Raw genomic sequence first — 16,812 nt, forward strand, 5'->3', positions numbered from 1 at the left:
TGATGAGGATGGTGGTTGATATGCAAGTTGGTCAGTGACGGTGGGAATTCAAAGACTGGTATCCTCGGAGAATTTTAACAAGGTCTCTATTGATGGCATCCCAGTGAGTGTTGACAGCGGTTCGATACTGACTTCTTTGTTGTTGTTGGTTTGAAGATGTGATGCAATTTAAAGGAGCTCATTTGAGAACTAACAAAAATGAGCGTGTTCACGTTTGTCGAACCCGCATACAATGTACGAGTATCATCTGGTTTAATACCTTTAAAAGTAAAAACCTGTGCATACTTTTTCTTAAACACTCTATAGTATGCTTTACATGTCATCAACAGACATACTATATCTTGGTTACATTCTAGGTCATTAATGATCTTTAGTAACAACAAATTTCTCCTCCTTGAAAAAGAGGAAGAAGATGATGATGAAGATAGAGAGTCATATCTTTCATTCATTGTTTGAATTTATTATATTATTATTTGTATGCACTTGTCTATATAATACCAAAACTATAGTTTGTTTTCAACCTTTTGTGGACAAACAAAAAAATGAACTTCAAAAAATTCGAATAATTATTTAATTTATCAAAATTATTTTTGTCAAAAGACTGCAAGATTGATTATTATTAATAATAAGCTCGCTCATACTTTCATACTAGTTACAACTTGTTATCATTATCACAACTACTACTATTAATGAACTTATAGTAGAATTGATAGAGAATGAGTAACAGTGATAATAATAATAATAATAATAATAATAATAATAATAATAATAATAATAATAACAACACAACATCACAGTCATCTTTATCATCATCTCCAGCACTTACTTCTTCTTCACTTCAACAACAACAACCTCAACCTATAATCAAACCAATTATAAAGACAAGTTTAGTAAACTCACGATTAGAGATCAATGATGTTGTACTCAAAGATACTTGTGTGTTGAGAAACTTTAAGTTAATCTCTGTCGTCGATTTCGATGTACAGGTTAACTTGCGAACAGATCTCTTGCAGAATGTTATTGCCTTTCAATCGAGCAATGAGAATCTTCAAGACCACGAATCAGAGGTAGCAGTACAAAACGATGACTTTAATCAACTCTTTAATGAAGTCAACTTTATAGAGTCGATTAAACTCAAACCACATGAAACAAAGAATATTGTCATGTCATTTAGACCATCTTATATTGAAAAGGTAAAAAGATAATAAGAAGAAGAAGAAGGAAGAAGAAGAAGAAGAATGATCATTATTAATACATACAACTTCTTTTATCTTTTGTAGAATGAAGAAGAGATAACATCATTTGCAAATAATCGTAATGACAAATTTAACAATTATTTTGAAATGAAGGGAAAGATATACTTATCAACTACACCATTGGATATAATAGATGAACAACAACAACAAACTATACAATCAACAATGCAAAAAGATGTATGTTAAACAATAGAGATACTTATCTCTCTATTCTATTGCTAACAATTAATTATTTTATTAATATTTAGGTGGCAATTGATTTTTCTGCAAGAATATGTAGATCATTATTAAAAGTAGATGTAAATGAAATTATATTTGATGATTGTGTAGTTGGAGCAAGTTATGTTAAAGATATAACTATTTGGAATCGATCAGAGATGCCATTGAAATTCTCAATCTATTGCAAGGAAAAGATTATGAATCTATTCGAGTTGACAGATTATGCAACATCTCTACCACTTTCACCAGACAGTCAAATCATCCCATCCTACTCATCAATGGGCATTCGTCTCACTTACAAACCAATCTCAATCGGTCAATCAACCTATAAAATGAAGATTGAAAATAGAAATAATAATTCAAATTATGAACTCATCGTCATTCATTCTTCTGTTTCTGCTGAACAACAAGTTGTAAGTAGTAATGAAATATTATTCAAATTGTTTCAATAATCTTATTTAATTAATTGATTTATTTATATTTTTTTTAGGAATTAATTCAAGTTAGTAATAATTCATTGGATTTGGGTGATTGTTTTAGTGATATGCCAACATATGGTACATTCACTGTAAAGAATATGTCAGAAGAGACGATTGATATCAATTTCAGCAGTGATTTGGTGGGTGAGCAGGTGACGTTTCATTTAAAGGAGGACGATGATTCGTCGGGCAATAGAAAGAAGCCGGATGGATCGTCAACACTGGCGATTGGCGAGCATAGGGATGGCGACGGCACGTTGTTACAGGGCAAGGGTGGAGAGACGGTCGGTAGCAGCCACAAGGAGAAAGAGCAGTCGATCGAGGAGCTGACGCTCAACCCTGGTGCAGAGCGTGTCATTCAGATTCGGTACTGTCCATCTGCAGTGTTTCCAGGTGTTGATAGTCGCTCGCACAGACTATCACCCAAAAACTTTAGAGTGTTGATAAAGTATAGTCGCGCACACAACAAGAGTAAGCAGCGTAACAAGACAATCAAAGTGACATCGAGTGTGTGCTCGTCGGCGGTTCGTGTTCAGGAAGAGTTTAATCTTGGTGATTGCACAGTCGGCACACTCAAGCAGCCGAGCATCCACTTGCAGAATTTGTCAGATTTGCCAACCACGGTGCATCTTCGATACCAGTCCAAGGTCATTGCGTTCAAGACACATACGGTGCAGTTACCTGCCAATCAGACGGTCGACCTCGTGTTTGACTTTTTGCCGCGCAAGAATAATCCCGAGTACCGCAAGCAGATCACCTTTATCAACGCCAGTAATCCACACAATGACCAGTACCTCGAAGTACGTGCTAATAATGCAGACGAGCAGAGTGTGTCGATCCACAGTCGCTACTATCATCTCGAGACACCCTTCTCACGAAACTACATCGACTTTGACGAAGTCATTGTCAACCGTCCTTCACTGCGTACATTCAACATAAAGAATACGAGCAAGGGTAATCTGGCGCTACAACTCAACACGTCGCTGCCAGAGGAGATTCGGCTGTACCGACAAAACACGTGGACTGACTTGTCGTCACTCGCCAGCACCATCCAGTCGTACCAGCAACAGCTCGGTCGTCAACACCTCATCCACGAGTACATCAACAAGTTTTTCGAAGGTGAAGATATCGAACCGATCGGCAAGTTGTCATCTCGAAAGATTCAATCGTCCAATAGTCAGTACCTCGATCTCGCCGTCTCTGGTAGCAAAGCATCTGCCAAGGACAAATCTTCTTCTTCTTCAGCTTCTATCCAACAATCAAACGATACTAGTGGTAGTGGTAGTAAAACACCATCCATCTCTAGTTCTACAAGTGGAACTTCTTCAAACACTCAACAATCCACATCATCAACAAATACATCATCCTCATCAACCAATAATAATAATGTAAATAGTAAAGAGACATCTTCATCATCATCATCATCTTCTTCTTCACATACTCCAAATGTAATTGTTGGTACAAATAACAATAACAATAATAATAATAAGAAAAAGAGTGTTGGTGACAATTCAACCAATAATTCTAGAACCAATTCAAGAGCAAGTTCACCAACACTTGAACTTGAAAGAGGATTGGCAGGATTAAGAGAGAGTAACGATCTAATGGAAGATAGTGATTTGGATGGTGGTGGTAACAATAGTGGTAGAGGTATATATAATGGCGACAATATCACCCTTTCACAATTGGTACAGTCATTTGAAGACAATGATTTGCCATTGTTTACAGACTATGAAAGTGAAACAAGTTATATCACCTCTCAAATTGAAAAATACAAACAACTCGAAGTATTGATTCAATCGAGTCAATTGGTTCAAGCAAATACTATTGAATTGGCCAAAGATGAAGAAATCACAATCTACATTGTATTTGTTGTCAATCAATCCAAGAGACCTTGGTTGGGTGGTAAATTGAAAAACATGGAAGCTAAATTATTCTTGTCCTTACAAAAATTGGATGAAAATGATATTTCAAATAATCCAAGTCGTGAATTAAATGTAAGAAAAATAGAGATATAAATAATTAAAAAAAAGATATAATAATAATTAATGAAATTAATCTATTTTATTTTATTTTTTTATAGATTAGTACCAAAGTTTGTAAATCAATTATGGATTTGGCACAAAGAAATATTAATTTTGGAAATATTGTACAATATGATTATCGTGCCAAAACATTGGTTATTAATAATTTAACTCAAGTACCATTGATTTATAGAATTAAAAAATCTGGTTCTATTACATCTGGTAATTTAAATATTGTAAATGCTGATAGAATGGGTATTATTAGACCATTTAGAAAAAGAGTAAGCAATTAAAAAATATTAAAATATTATATTTGTTGAGCTATTATTTATTTACTTTTTTTTTAATTTTCTTGTAGGAAGTACAATTTGTATTTAAACCAACATTTTCAGGAATATTTGATGAGAAATTGATTATTGAAAATATTTATGATAATGCCAATAATCAAATTGTTCACATCAAGGCAAATGTAAAGAAACCAAGACATTTCTTCCTCAATACATTGGATGTTGATTTTGGTGTTGTCATGATCAAAGGAAAGTCACCAACCAAACGTATCACCCTTACAAATACAAGTAATCAAAAGAGAACATTTAAAATTATTGATGATACTCCAAGGTATGAAAAAATATTCAAATATCTAATATTAAAAAACAAATGTATTAATAATATTTTACTTTAATTTAGTTCATTTGATAGTTGCTTGAATAAATTATTTTTCAAGTTGGAAGAGAAATTGGCATTAAGTATTTCGAAAGAGACTGAAGTAGAGATTGATTTATTGGAAAGAAAATTAAAGATTTGTAGACGTAAAGGACAACATGAAAAGGCATTAAAGATCAACATGCAAATTGAAAAGTTGAGAAATGTTGGAACCAATACATCGATCCCTGTTAGTCGTGCTACATCTCCTTCAACCGATATGATGATGGATAATGCTGAATCCAAGTCATTGGATCAAGAGGGTGGTGAAGATAACAATTCTTCTTCTTCGTTCACCGTTGTAGAGGTTGCCGAGACTGCTACGGTTGTATCACCACAAAAACCAAACTACAAGATTGGAGACAACTCTATTACATTTGAAGTAGAAGGTGGTGGCATTCAAAATGTACTAGTCTACTTTTCACCCATTCCCAAACCAGGAAGAAGACAATGGTACGGAAAGGAGGAGGGAGGTGGATCGATCCTTGTCTACGAGTCCAAGAATATCGATGTTACCAAAAAGATCAATTACACATCGACTATTTGTTTCGACGAAGAGACATATAGACAAAATATGATGAATACTTCATTGTCTGATGCATTTTCTGGTCAGTCTGGTATACCATCATTGTTGTCGATAAAGTCACCTTCACCAAAGTCATTGGCATCACCTTCGTCGCCAGTCACTGGTATCTCTACTACCACCACCACCACTACTACTCAATTGGGTAGTTCCAATTCATCGGCATTCTCAATATCAAATAGTAGTTCTATTGGTGTTTTACGTCCTCTTGCAGTTAAACCATCTGCCTCTACTTCTACTTCTACTACTAGTACTACAACAACTACTGCTTCTGCTGCAACACAACAAACTATATTAACAGCATCACCACCAAAACTTGAAATGGGTGAAGTTAGAGTATACGAGGATATTCCATTTAGATTTACATTGACAAATCATACAGGATACAAAGTTCCATTTGAATTATCAATCATCAATAATCAACCTTCCAACTCGCAACAACCAGGTACAAACAAATCATTGTTGCTCAAGGACAAGAATGGTGTGATCGATCCATATGGTAGAAAGACGGTTGAAGTCATTTGCCAACCTCAGGTACCAGGTCGCCAGACCCACACCATTTCCATCAAGAGTCCAGCTCATCCACAATATGAAGGAACATTCACAGTCTCTTTGGCTCCACGTCCACCTCAATATGTTTTATTCCCAGATTTACCATCATCTCAAACTATTGAATTTGGTGATTGTTACTATGACAAATCTAAAAAGTTTTCGAAAAATTCATCATTTAGATTAGATAATCTTTCAAACGTAAGAAGACAAATTATATATATAATAACATATCATATTTCTAACTTTTTATTTTTATTTATATACTCTTTAGAAATCACTTTATATTTCAATGAAATCAAATTTATCAATGCAAATATTTGTTTATCAAGATGAGAAATTTACAAAACCAGCAGATAATATCTTTTTAAAGGGATATGAAAAGACAAAAGTTTGGATTTGTTTACAACCAAGTATGACATCTGAGAATTATGTAGATGGACAATGTAGAGAATTGGTTGGTGGTATTCGTATCAAGGTTCAAGATACAGATTATAACTTGCTCTATGAAAACTCGATCAAGTTTACTGCAACTGTTGGCAAGAGTATTTTACGTGTCGGAAAGACACTGATTGACTTGGGATCAACTAGAAGTGCAGGAGATGTGATTGGTGGATCGTTTGGTATTGCTAATCTGACCACTTTGCTTCCTCTCAACTACACACTCACTCCATCCAAGAATATCAAGTTGACCAAGACAATGGGACGTTTGGAAGGATCCGAAGTGCAACATTCACTCTCCAAGGAAAAGATATCGTTTTCTTTGCATACCTCTGTCTATGGATTGTACGAGGAAAAGATTACTATCCACAACCAAAGCTGTACCGGTCAGAAACTCGATGTCATTGTTCGTCTGCTAGTCGATGACAGCTCGTTGCTCACCAACTTGCCACTCAACTCAAATTCATGTGATTTCCTTAAATTTGACGATATCTATGTGGCACCGGCACGTGATGCCAACTTGGTTGACAAGAAATCTACTGGTTTTGCCATTGCCACGTATATGGGGTCAGACGAGGTACTTAAACAACAAAAAATCACGCCATTCACCATGCGTAACTTTTTAAAGTATGATATCCGTATCTACCCCAAGTCCAACATCAACATTTATCTCTTTTTGCACGATCCACAACCTGACGAACTCAAGGGATGCACTTTGACCAACGACAAGAGAAAGTCGATGCGTCTGTGTGGCAAGCCATTTGTCTTGACCAACGACCAAAAGATACTCGTCTATCCAGTACCACCTGACCCCGAGTCGGCACTCACCCCCAAAAAGAAATCGTTGCTTTGGAAGGGTCGCAAGGTTCAGTTTATGGGAACTCTTGTGTTTGAACGTTCCGATTCGACACACTACCCAATCGGTCCAGGCGAGGGCAAGACACACATCTCCAAGCTCGTCAGTATTTCAGGCTCGTTCTGTATGTCATTTGGTCGTCTCCTAACTCCAGAATTGGTTGATATTGGTAGAATCGGTTATGAAAACTCTTGGAAAGAGGTCTATATCAACATTGATATTCAAAACTCTAGTGAAATCCCTCTCTATTTGAAATCTCTTCCACTTCCATCAAAGTCTATGAGATTCCTTTTAACTAAACCAACAACTAATAATAATACCAACAACAACAACAACAACAACACTGCTACGACCACCACTTCTACTACCTCTACTACTACTACTACTACGACTATAAGTATGAGTACTGGTACAAGTAACACTACTAGTTCATCACAACTTGGTGAATTTGAGGAATTCCAAATTCCATCATTAGAATCAAAACAAATTGTATTGGCAATTGATCCAAGATTGATTGAAAAAACAACGGCTGGACCAATATCATTGTCTGTTGGATTTGACAATTTGTACAATCCATTGAACAAGTTACTAGTCAATGTTAATTTATTCCACACTTTACGTGTTCTTGGATTTGGTAGATTAAAGGATAATAATGAATTTGTTATTCCTACCATTTACCATCCTCCATTGGTTGGAGCATCGTCTCAGTCGGATGATTGGTTTACCATTGAAAACACATCGACCAAGTCACTCAAGATCAATGTAGATATTGAATTGTTGCCACATATTGCCGATTTGATCACTGCCGAGATTGTACACAAATCATCCAATACACCAATTCCAAGTTTCCAAATGCGTGCTGGTGAAGTACTCGAAGTAAGATTGCGTGCCAAACCTAGACTCGACCGACGTATGGAAGCACCAATTGAGGAGATGACCCTTTTCGGTAGAATGACCATTGCTGCCAACAACTACCCACTCGAAGTCGTTCCACTTAGAGGTACCATCCTCCCAGGCCAAACATTCTCCCTCTCAACACAGAGAATGAATCTTCACGCCATGTCACGTATTTCAAGAGGTGATCACGGCGACGAAGAGCAACGTTTGCAAAGCTTGACAGACTATTTTAAGATTCGTAATCTCTACTCTCACTTTCCACTAAAGTATCGTGTAGAAGCTGTATTCAAGAGTGATGTAACGACGTTCCCAAGCAAAGAGGTTATTAAAATCGAGCCAGAAGAAGGAGAGATTCCACCAAACGAAACTGGATCGGTCAATGTCATTGTTGATCTACCACCAAACGATGATATTCCTCAAAATAGTACCTTCCAAGTATTGATCACTTCTCTCGACTCTTTTAACAAGGAATCACAAAAGATGATGGTTAATATTTTAGCAGGTAACAAACCAATGTCAACAACTTCCTCTCCATCTACAACCCCTCTCCCAACACAACAACAAAATATATCTTCATCTTCATCAAATAGTGTTAGTGAAATCATTCAACCAACACAAGAAGTAAAGGATAAGACTGTGAGTGATGTCAAACAACAACAACCAATACAAACAGTTGAAAAGGTTTCAACTTCTACTTCTACTACTGCTACAGCTGCTACCACGACAATTTCTACAACACCGGTAATTGAAAAGACACCAACAGTTCAACAACCTCTTACAACAACTCAAACTGTTCAACCTACTGCTACTCAATTAGATAGAGAATCAATTATAACAAGTGGATCAAATACAATTCAACAAGTTGGTACACCACCAATTATAGTTGGAGAACCAAAGATATCATTAAAGGGATGTACACCAATTCCAAAGGCAAAGAATAGTTATGAGATTAATTTGAATCAACAGGAATTCTCATCTGGAAATGTTCAATGGGAATTGACATTGGAAAACAGTTCAAACCGTTCTTCACAATACCTTATGTATACTACCAAACAAACCGATGAATCGTGGCTCAGTATGAGTAGAAATAGTGGAAAGATTGAAGCACATGGAAGACACACTATTACACTCATCTTTTCAACCAAAAAGATGGATATGTATTCAACCTATCTCATCATTGAAAACAAGAATAATCCAAGTGACATGAAATCGATTCATATACAAATGGAGGTTGTCGCCAAACAAAACACTCATTTCACAGTATGGGTCGATGGAAGAAACACAAGTACTCCTTCTATTGATTTGGGTGATGTGTTTTACAATTGCACATACACTGATCGTTCGTTTATCGTTTCAAACACCTCTTCAATGCCTCTGGACTTTGTGATCACCACTTCGTTGCTTCCATTCGATCCGACCGAGGTCTGCTTCTCGCTGTCGCGTTCCTATCTGCGCTCGTTCAACTCGCTCTATGTCGATGCCAACTCGCAAGTCAAGGTGTTTATCTTTTTCCATCCGTCGTCGCCATCGGGCAACAACCTCAACATCACTCCCGACATTCAAGACGCATTTTCACAAAAGGAAATCAAGATATTTGTAAACTGTAGATTGATTCGTGACTATCAACATGTCATCACGTTGAATGCTACTTGCAGATACCCACAGATCCGTCTCTCCGAATACAACACTGTCTTTATCGGTCGTGCTTTTACTCCAAGTTCCAACAACCCACCACAACAAATCAAGTCAGAAGAAGAAGCTGCTGCTCTACAACAATCAGGAAGCAATAATATCGTTGCATTAAAAGATAGAAGTGAACTAAAGAAATCTTATGAAGCTCCAAGTGGTAGTAGTAGTACAAGTGGAGGATCAACTGGAGGAAGTGGAAATAATACGCCACCATTGACTGTAACTACCTCAACAACCACCACACAACAAAAGGGTGGTTCATCTAAAAAGATTGATGTTGAATTTACAACCAATGATAGCCGTGAAGTTGTATTGTACAATAACTTTATCGGTGGTAAACCACTAGACTTTTGTGTAAAGTCTGGCACAACCTTTTTCCTTATTGAAAGCGTCGAATGTGGACGTATTGAATCAGATGGAACTAGTTCGAGTCGTATCCTAGTACAACCAAACACAACAGCCATCTTGGAAAATATTAATATGTTGATCAAGGAAAAATACCTCGAAGAACATATTATCGTTTACAACAAGAATAGATTGTCAGAGAAATACATTGTATCGCTTCGAATCACAATTGGAAATCTAACAGCCTTTTCCTCGTCGTCTGGTATCAAGGGAGGTTACCATTACCGAAATTTGGAATACCGTATCACCAAATTCAACAAAAAGTTTAAAAAGTTTTGGTACAAGATCCAACAACAACACCAACAACTATTGACAAGTTCTTCTTCATTGTCTCCTACTACAAGAGTTGAACAAAATCCAAGTTCATTGCAAACAACACAAGATCTAGTCTCTCAATCCTCTTCATCATTGTCCAATACAACTGTTTCTTCTCCAGTGGCCACCTCAACCTCTGGTGATAATATCATCATTACTAGTGTTGACACCAACATTGATGGAGGAGATTCAAGAGTTCAAATCGAGAAATTAAAGGATTTGATTGAAATGGGAAGCAAGAATGAAAAATATCACACATTGTTATTTGATCTTCATCATGTAACCAATGAATTAATTCTTTTTGGTTTGAAAAAACAAGTTGGTCAATTAACTTCAAATTTAGCTAGTTTATTTTATTGGTAAATAGAAATAGGAATAGAAAAGAAATAATTTAAAAGAGTAATCATTTACTAAACTTTTTTTCATTTTACTTTTAGTAATTTATTAAAACAAAATATATTTAGAATTACTGTATCACCTATAAGAATAGAAGAATTAAGATCAACTTCTATGTTTTCAGCTTGTATTCACAGTCTAAATGAATTCCTTAGTTATATTCCAGAAAAGAGAGAAGATTTGGCTGAATTAAGAAATCTTCAAGACCTTTTCAACAAAAAACCATCACCAAAGGAAAGTGATGATGAAGATGACGATCAAGATAATAATAATTCATTTAAAAAGAAAAGATCTTAAATAAATAACCAATGAATATATTAAATATTAATTTGTTTGGCGCTTTCCCAAAATTAATTTTGATTTAGGTATTGAATGTGATTATAATTTATTATTAACATGTTATATCTCTCCTCTCTCTATTATGTGAACCACCTGAAGAGTTTATAGAGATTGTTGCACAGTTGGCTATAGAACCAAACAACAACTACATAAAGAGTAAACCACAAAAGAAATATGACCAACTAGTTTTACAAAAACTGTGGAACTACGTTGTCTTGGCTGTTATATCTCATTGGCAAATCAGAATTACCAACTGTAACATCCATCCTATATGAATCATTACTACGAGAAAACTTCTTAATAACCTTTAATTAATCTATAGATTAAAGAATAGGCAATCGTTATAATTAATGACACTTTGAGTAAAGATAATAAAGAAAAAGAGGATCTAAAGGAAACAATGGGACAACTCGAAAAGAATTTAGTACATATGGGTATCAATACTGCTTATTTGATTCAATTATTGATAGATAATCGTTATGACTTTTCAAATGAAACTATCAACATGATACTCGACGTTGTAGTGAATCAAGGTAACCTTTATATATTTTTATTTATCAATAGCTTGAACTAACTTTTTAATTTTGATTCTAGATGACGGTGATATTCGTCAAGTTTTGAAACCTTTATTGGAACATGACAATAGAGAGATACCATTATTACTATTGAAAAAATCATATGAAACTTTTGGTAGAGATTATTTATTATCCAATCAACTCGTTTATCTCAATGGAAGTGATATTCAATTCCAACAAAGAATGATTGATGTTTTATTAAAGCAAGCTGAATTGGATTCAAAAGACCGATGGGGAAAAACTAAAGAATACTATTTCCTGTATAGGATTAAGAACCTATTCTCACTAAAGCATCTCACTGGACCACCTGATTTGGTTGTCGATACGATTCTGATAAGATTGACAATGGCATTTGATTCTTTTATTCCCTCTCCCAGTGAACAAGAAGAAGAAATCTGGATTAAAGTTATCAAATTAATTATTACTCCTATTCATTTTAAAAAGGAAAAATTAAAAAAAAAGGATTCTCTAATCTAATCACCCACTTTGTTTTATTTATTTATTTATTTAGGTAACAAGAATATTGATTCCAAAACTATTTGATAATTTTAAACGGTCGAAAAACAAATCAAACAAAAGAAAAGACAAGAGAAATATATAAGAGGTTATGGAAATACATTTGTTAAACTTGGTAATATGGTTGGATTGAAATACTTTAATCGATATCTATTTGAGTTTATGTCTATCTATAGATCATTAGAAACTACAAACCAAATGATTTTGGTTGAATTATTGTTTCATAATAATTGGAAAATTGTAGAAGATGCCAAGTTTCCAATTAATCTACCCACATTGATTAGACCAGTCTCTCAACTTTTAGTAGACCAAGATATTCCACCAGAAGAAAAAGAAGGCATCCTCAGAACGGTGAATTTAAGCAACCCAATCGTTGGGATGAGACCATATCTTGGTTTGTTTGTGACACCAAATATGCCAAATTTTGGGGCAAAGCCTAACACTTATAGTAGTTTTTATAGTTGTTGTGCAATTGTATTGACAGAGATGGTGGATTATTATCATGGTGCCACCAAATTCGTTTTGGACACTTACTACAAGTTTGTCTCATTGGTCTTAAAATCAATTGATGTCACATTGAAAAACTCTGACTCTCACTACCTATGGGCCATCCAAGGGATGGTTGATGTAATGCAATGTAATAACTATATAGATACTTGGCAAATATATAATTCATCTTTTATTATATATATTAATAATCATTTACAATCTAATCTAAAGTCATTATTACTATCTATATATTATATATATTATTATAAAAGATAGGTGACCGTTAGGGGCGACGGTATAACTAAGAGAGATAGCGACGGATCTCATTTGAACAAAATCCGTGGTTCTTTCTTGTAATTCTTTATTGATGGTCTTGATATTGTAAAATTCATTTTTGTACGCCAGTACAAAACTTCGATTGTCATTATTTTCGTAAACACGACCAGCAATGATGGTGAAAGCATTTGTAAATGACGAGACCGTCCACTTGGTATCATAACGGAATTGTGTGAGCACACGGTTCATCACGGCAAGGTCAGTGGAACCGGATGCAAAGACGGTGAGGAACGCTTCTCTAAATGAACCCCAATGTTCGAATTCCAGATCTACCGTATTCCTAAAGACAGATAGGAATCTAGCTGACATTTTCTTGATGGCGACATACACTTAGTAAGGACCAGGTATTGAAATATCGATTTGATCGAGCCAGTGGGCTACATCATCACATTTGCTGATGGTCTCGATGCTGTTGAACAGGATTTTACCAGTACCATTACACCACAATGCTTTGTCGAAATCCTTTCCTTCCACAGAGTTGGATGATACACTAAGAAAACTGGCTACACTCTTTACAAAAGCATCGTCCGTCATTCGATAATCATTGTTTTCCAATAGGTAATGCTTGACTCTATTCTCTGGGTTGGCACTGATTCCTTTGGCTGCAATTTCTCTAGATTAGGAGCAGGATGTGAGTCGTCTACCTTGTTGGATGTTGTCGTCACTCGTACGATTAATGAAGTTTGAAAATTTAAAATTAAAAAAAAATTAAAATGAGTTTCTATATACAGAAATTTCGTTTATAAAAAGATACTTGGCAAATATATAATTAGTTTGTGAGGTATATAATAATAATAATATATAGATATATGAATATATAGATAGTAATAATGACTTTAGATTAGATTGTAAATGATTATTAATTATAGTAATAAAAGATGACTTAATGTTTATTGATTTCATTGGTCTTTTATAGTTTGTTGTTCGAGACTAATTGACAATAGTTTAGTCGTTAGTATTTTATCCAGCATACTTTCTATATTTGGCACCAGGATTAATATGTTGAAAATTAGATGAAATATCATTGACTAATCATTGAACTGTACTTTAATTTACAATCTGAATCTAACATGCAAGGTGAGAGTTTGTCAATGAAACAAACACAGACAATAATGTCAATTTATGACCAGTTGGAACAAAAAATCCAACAACAATGGATAAATATGGAAACATCGGTAAAAGAAAACAATACTACCTGTGTGGCAACATCAATTGGACAATTAATGTTTGAGATTAGTACATCAAGAACCCACTTTTCCAACATGCACAAACAACTAGTCTTTGATCAACTTGCAAATACTTATTCGACAATGACTGAATTATTGCAAAGTTTATCCAAGATTGTTTATAACCTATCATGGTATGCCAACTGCAATTCATAAATTAGAATACCTTGTAAATAACGAACAGGATGGTGGAATTGAATCTTTGTTTAATTTGTACCAATACTTGGTACCATCATTTTTCCTATTTTCACTCTAGAACGTTGGGAAATATCGCATTTTGTAGAGTCAAGAATGAAGTATTCAAAATTCAAACACCTCCTGGTTTTATTGATGAAATTCAACTTTATTGTCCACAATTTATCCTAAAAAAACAATTCAAAAGAAAACAACAACCTTAAAGAAAAAAGGAAAGAATAGATTTTGAAATAAATAATTATTAGTTATTAAAATTAAATTGCGAGTTTCTAATTACTATCTTTTCGGTTAAACTTTTCCATATAGTTGCACTCTTTGAAATTAAATTGTAATACACGATCCAAAGGTTACTGAGTTCCTCAAATGTTTGGTCTTGAAGCTTTTTACCTCCCTCTGTTCTAAAATCTAAAACTACTTTTTTTTTGAGAGGAATATCCTTGTGTGTGGTGTTACATCTTTGCATTGAGAATTTGTTTCCTTCAACCAATAATTCTATACCCCATTGTCTTGTATCATTGACATAAAAGTCCAAATTTGTATCGATTCCAAAGTATTCTCCAACATTACAGCAGTCTAGAAAATAAGTATCAGGTTTGTTAGGAATATTAATTTAAAAATTAAGTTAATTAATTTACATACAAACTTCAGTGGGAAGAGATCTGCAAGCAGCTAGATAAAAAGAATGTACAATCGTATCCTCTGAGAGACTCCCATTTGAATTGATTCCTAATATATCCATTCGCTTTATAGTTTCACTGATAAAAGTTTCAAAATCCAAGTTGGTGGGGATTGAGGTGTTGTCACTTCTATTTCTAGTATCAAAGTATCCTGCTTGAAGAAGAGGTGATGCAAATCTAACATTGTCATCGTCATAAACTGTAAGGAGGCCGAGTTTCACAAGAGAGGTTTGGAGTGTGGTAAAAGAGAAAGGCTTGTGCTGAACAATTGCAAATTGATCAAGGTAATTACGTTGTGTTTCGTCAAGTCTATCAATTCCTGCGAAAGCTCGACACAAAGTAATTGCATTGATAAAGGCGTGTGAGAGGATGTGAGAAATTATCTGTTCGTCTGGTGTTGGTGATTTAAACTTGTTGTAAATATTTCGATGGTAGATAGTGACAAGTCCAGGGTGCCCACTAGTTGATTTCCAAATTATTTTTCGTATACTCTTTGAGATTGTGAATCCTCCATTCTTTTGATAGACCGAGTTACATTTGGTGATAATTTCTTTAAACTCTTCCTTTGAATACCCCATTGTTTCAATTCCCCTAGTTAATGGAAAAGTAGAAGGAATACTAATATCAGATAGAGTAGTATTTTTCTCACCATAAGCGCCCACGAAAAGACAATCTATAGATATAAATTCAGTTAGTTTTGTTTGATCAAAGTACTTTGAAAAACCGATTAATATATTCATATAACATAACTTACAAAAGTTTGGATTTACATTGGTTGTGGTAATACTGTTGACCAATTGCCAAAACTGACCAGGAGATTTCTCTCTATTGAAAATGATTTGAAGTTCATCAAGAAGGATGTATGTTGGTGTGGTGGCTAGACTCCATTCTTTAAAAGTTTTTCCACTATTGTCTCTCCAATATTGATTGAAATCCATGTCCTCTCTCAACTCGAGGAATGACAACGTGACTACATTTCCTTGACCTTTGAGACTATTACCCACTAATTGTAAAAGAGAGGTCTTGCCAGTAAAAGGAGGTGATCGAATATAAATACAATGTTTCTCTCTTAACAATGTGACTATCTCATTTACTCTTTCAGTTCTTAAAGAAACCATGGGATCGTGGATAGATAATCCATTACTAGCTAATTAAATAAAAAAAAAAAAAAAAAGTTAATAATCCTTATTCATTTTTCTTTTCTTTCTTAATGTAATACAATCATACAAGAATGAATGCCATTAAACGTTGAAAAGTAGAATGTGTCTTTGTTCTCTAAGAGAGAGAGAGAGGAGGGAGAGAGGAAATGACAAAAGATTAGTAAGTAAACTAGCTGTGGTTTTATATTTATAACAGTACGTACGTTTTTGTGGATTAGCTAGATCAAAGAGTCTTTGTGCTCTACCAACTGTGATAGAAAGAGGTGGACTTGTCAGATCATCACGGCTTTTTGTTGACAAAATCAGGTATCCATCAACATTGACTCGATGATCTTGCGATCATTGTCTCCATCAATAAGATTCAAGAATCGTACAAGTTGTGATGGTGTTGTATCTCGAGTGAGAACAAAGGTCATTATTTCTAAATGTATCTAGACATAAATTTGGTTACCTGAATAACACACAAAGTTCAAACTATAAAGAAAAAT

At 34.7% G+C, this 16,812-nt stretch overlaps 5 protein-coding genes across 5 annotated transcripts; 3 read left to right on the forward strand and 2 right to left on the reverse strand.

Moving 5' to 3' along the window:
• Positions 1 to 198: 198 nt before the first annotated feature.
• Positions 199 to 456, forward strand: DFA_09350 (uncharacterized protein; the record flags this gene model as incomplete). The annotated part of the gene is made up of 2 exons (XM_004354652.1): positions 199 to 267; positions 307 to 456. The coding sequence occupies 2 exons, from the start codon at positions 199 to 201 to the stop codon at positions 454 to 456; spliced, it is 219 nt and encodes a 72-aa protein (XP_004354704.1).
• A 260-nt stretch (positions 457 to 716) lies between these two features.
• On the forward strand, positions 717 to 11,108 carry DFA_09351 (uncharacterized protein; the record flags this gene model as incomplete). Its single annotated transcript, XM_004354653.1, has 10 exons — positions 717 to 1,193; positions 1,281 to 1,433; positions 1,505 to 1,888; positions 1,966 to 2,402; positions 2,727 to 3,951; positions 4,038 to 4,259; positions 4,337 to 4,596; positions 4,666 to 6,013; positions 6,087 to 10,774; positions 10,853 to 11,108. 10 exons carry the CDS (start codon positions 717 to 719, stop codon positions 11,106 to 11,108), a joined length of 9,450 nt encoding a protein of 3,149 aa, XP_004354705.1.
• Positions 11,109 to 11,550: 442 nt separating this feature from the next.
• Positions 11,551 to 12,810, forward strand: DFA_09352 (uncharacterized protein; the record flags this gene model as incomplete). The annotated part of the gene is made up of 4 exons (XM_004354654.1): positions 11,551 to 11,683; positions 11,745 to 11,985; positions 12,418 to 12,592; positions 12,703 to 12,810. 4 exons carry the CDS (start codon positions 11,551 to 11,553, stop codon positions 12,808 to 12,810), a joined length of 657 nt encoding a protein of 218 aa, XP_004354706.1.
• Positions 12,811 to 12,939: 129 nt separating this feature from the next.
• Positions 12,940 to 13,375, reverse strand: DFA_09353 (uncharacterized protein; the record flags this gene model as incomplete). Its single annotated transcript, XM_004354655.1, has 2 exons — positions 12,940 to 12,974; positions 13,033 to 13,375. The coding sequence occupies 2 exons, from the start codon at positions 13,373 to 13,375 to the stop codon at positions 12,940 to 12,942; spliced, it is 378 nt and encodes a 125-aa protein (XP_004354707.1).
• A 1,123-nt stretch (positions 13,376 to 14,498) lies between these two features.
• DFA_09354 (uncharacterized protein) lies at positions 14,499 to 16,740 on the reverse strand (the record flags this gene model as incomplete). Its single annotated transcript, XM_004354656.1, has 8 exons — positions 14,499 to 14,654; positions 14,765 to 15,060; positions 15,127 to 15,156; positions 15,457 to 15,837; positions 15,919 to 16,311; positions 16,392 to 16,439; positions 16,528 to 16,572; positions 16,662 to 16,740. The coding sequence occupies 8 exons, from the start codon at positions 16,738 to 16,740 to the stop codon at positions 14,499 to 14,501; spliced, it is 1,428 nt and encodes a 475-aa protein (XP_004354708.1).
• Between the last annotated feature and the right edge of the window lie 72 nt (positions 16,741 to 16,812).

This window comes from Cavenderia fasciculata (genome assembly GCF_000203815.1).
Source record: "Cavenderia fasciculata unplaced genomic scaffold Scf_EU5ZYIE01DZOHE-5, whole genome shotgun sequence".
Lineage (NCBI taxonomy): Eukaryota > Evosea > Eumycetozoa > Acytosteliales > Cavenderiaceae > Cavenderia > Cavenderia fasciculata.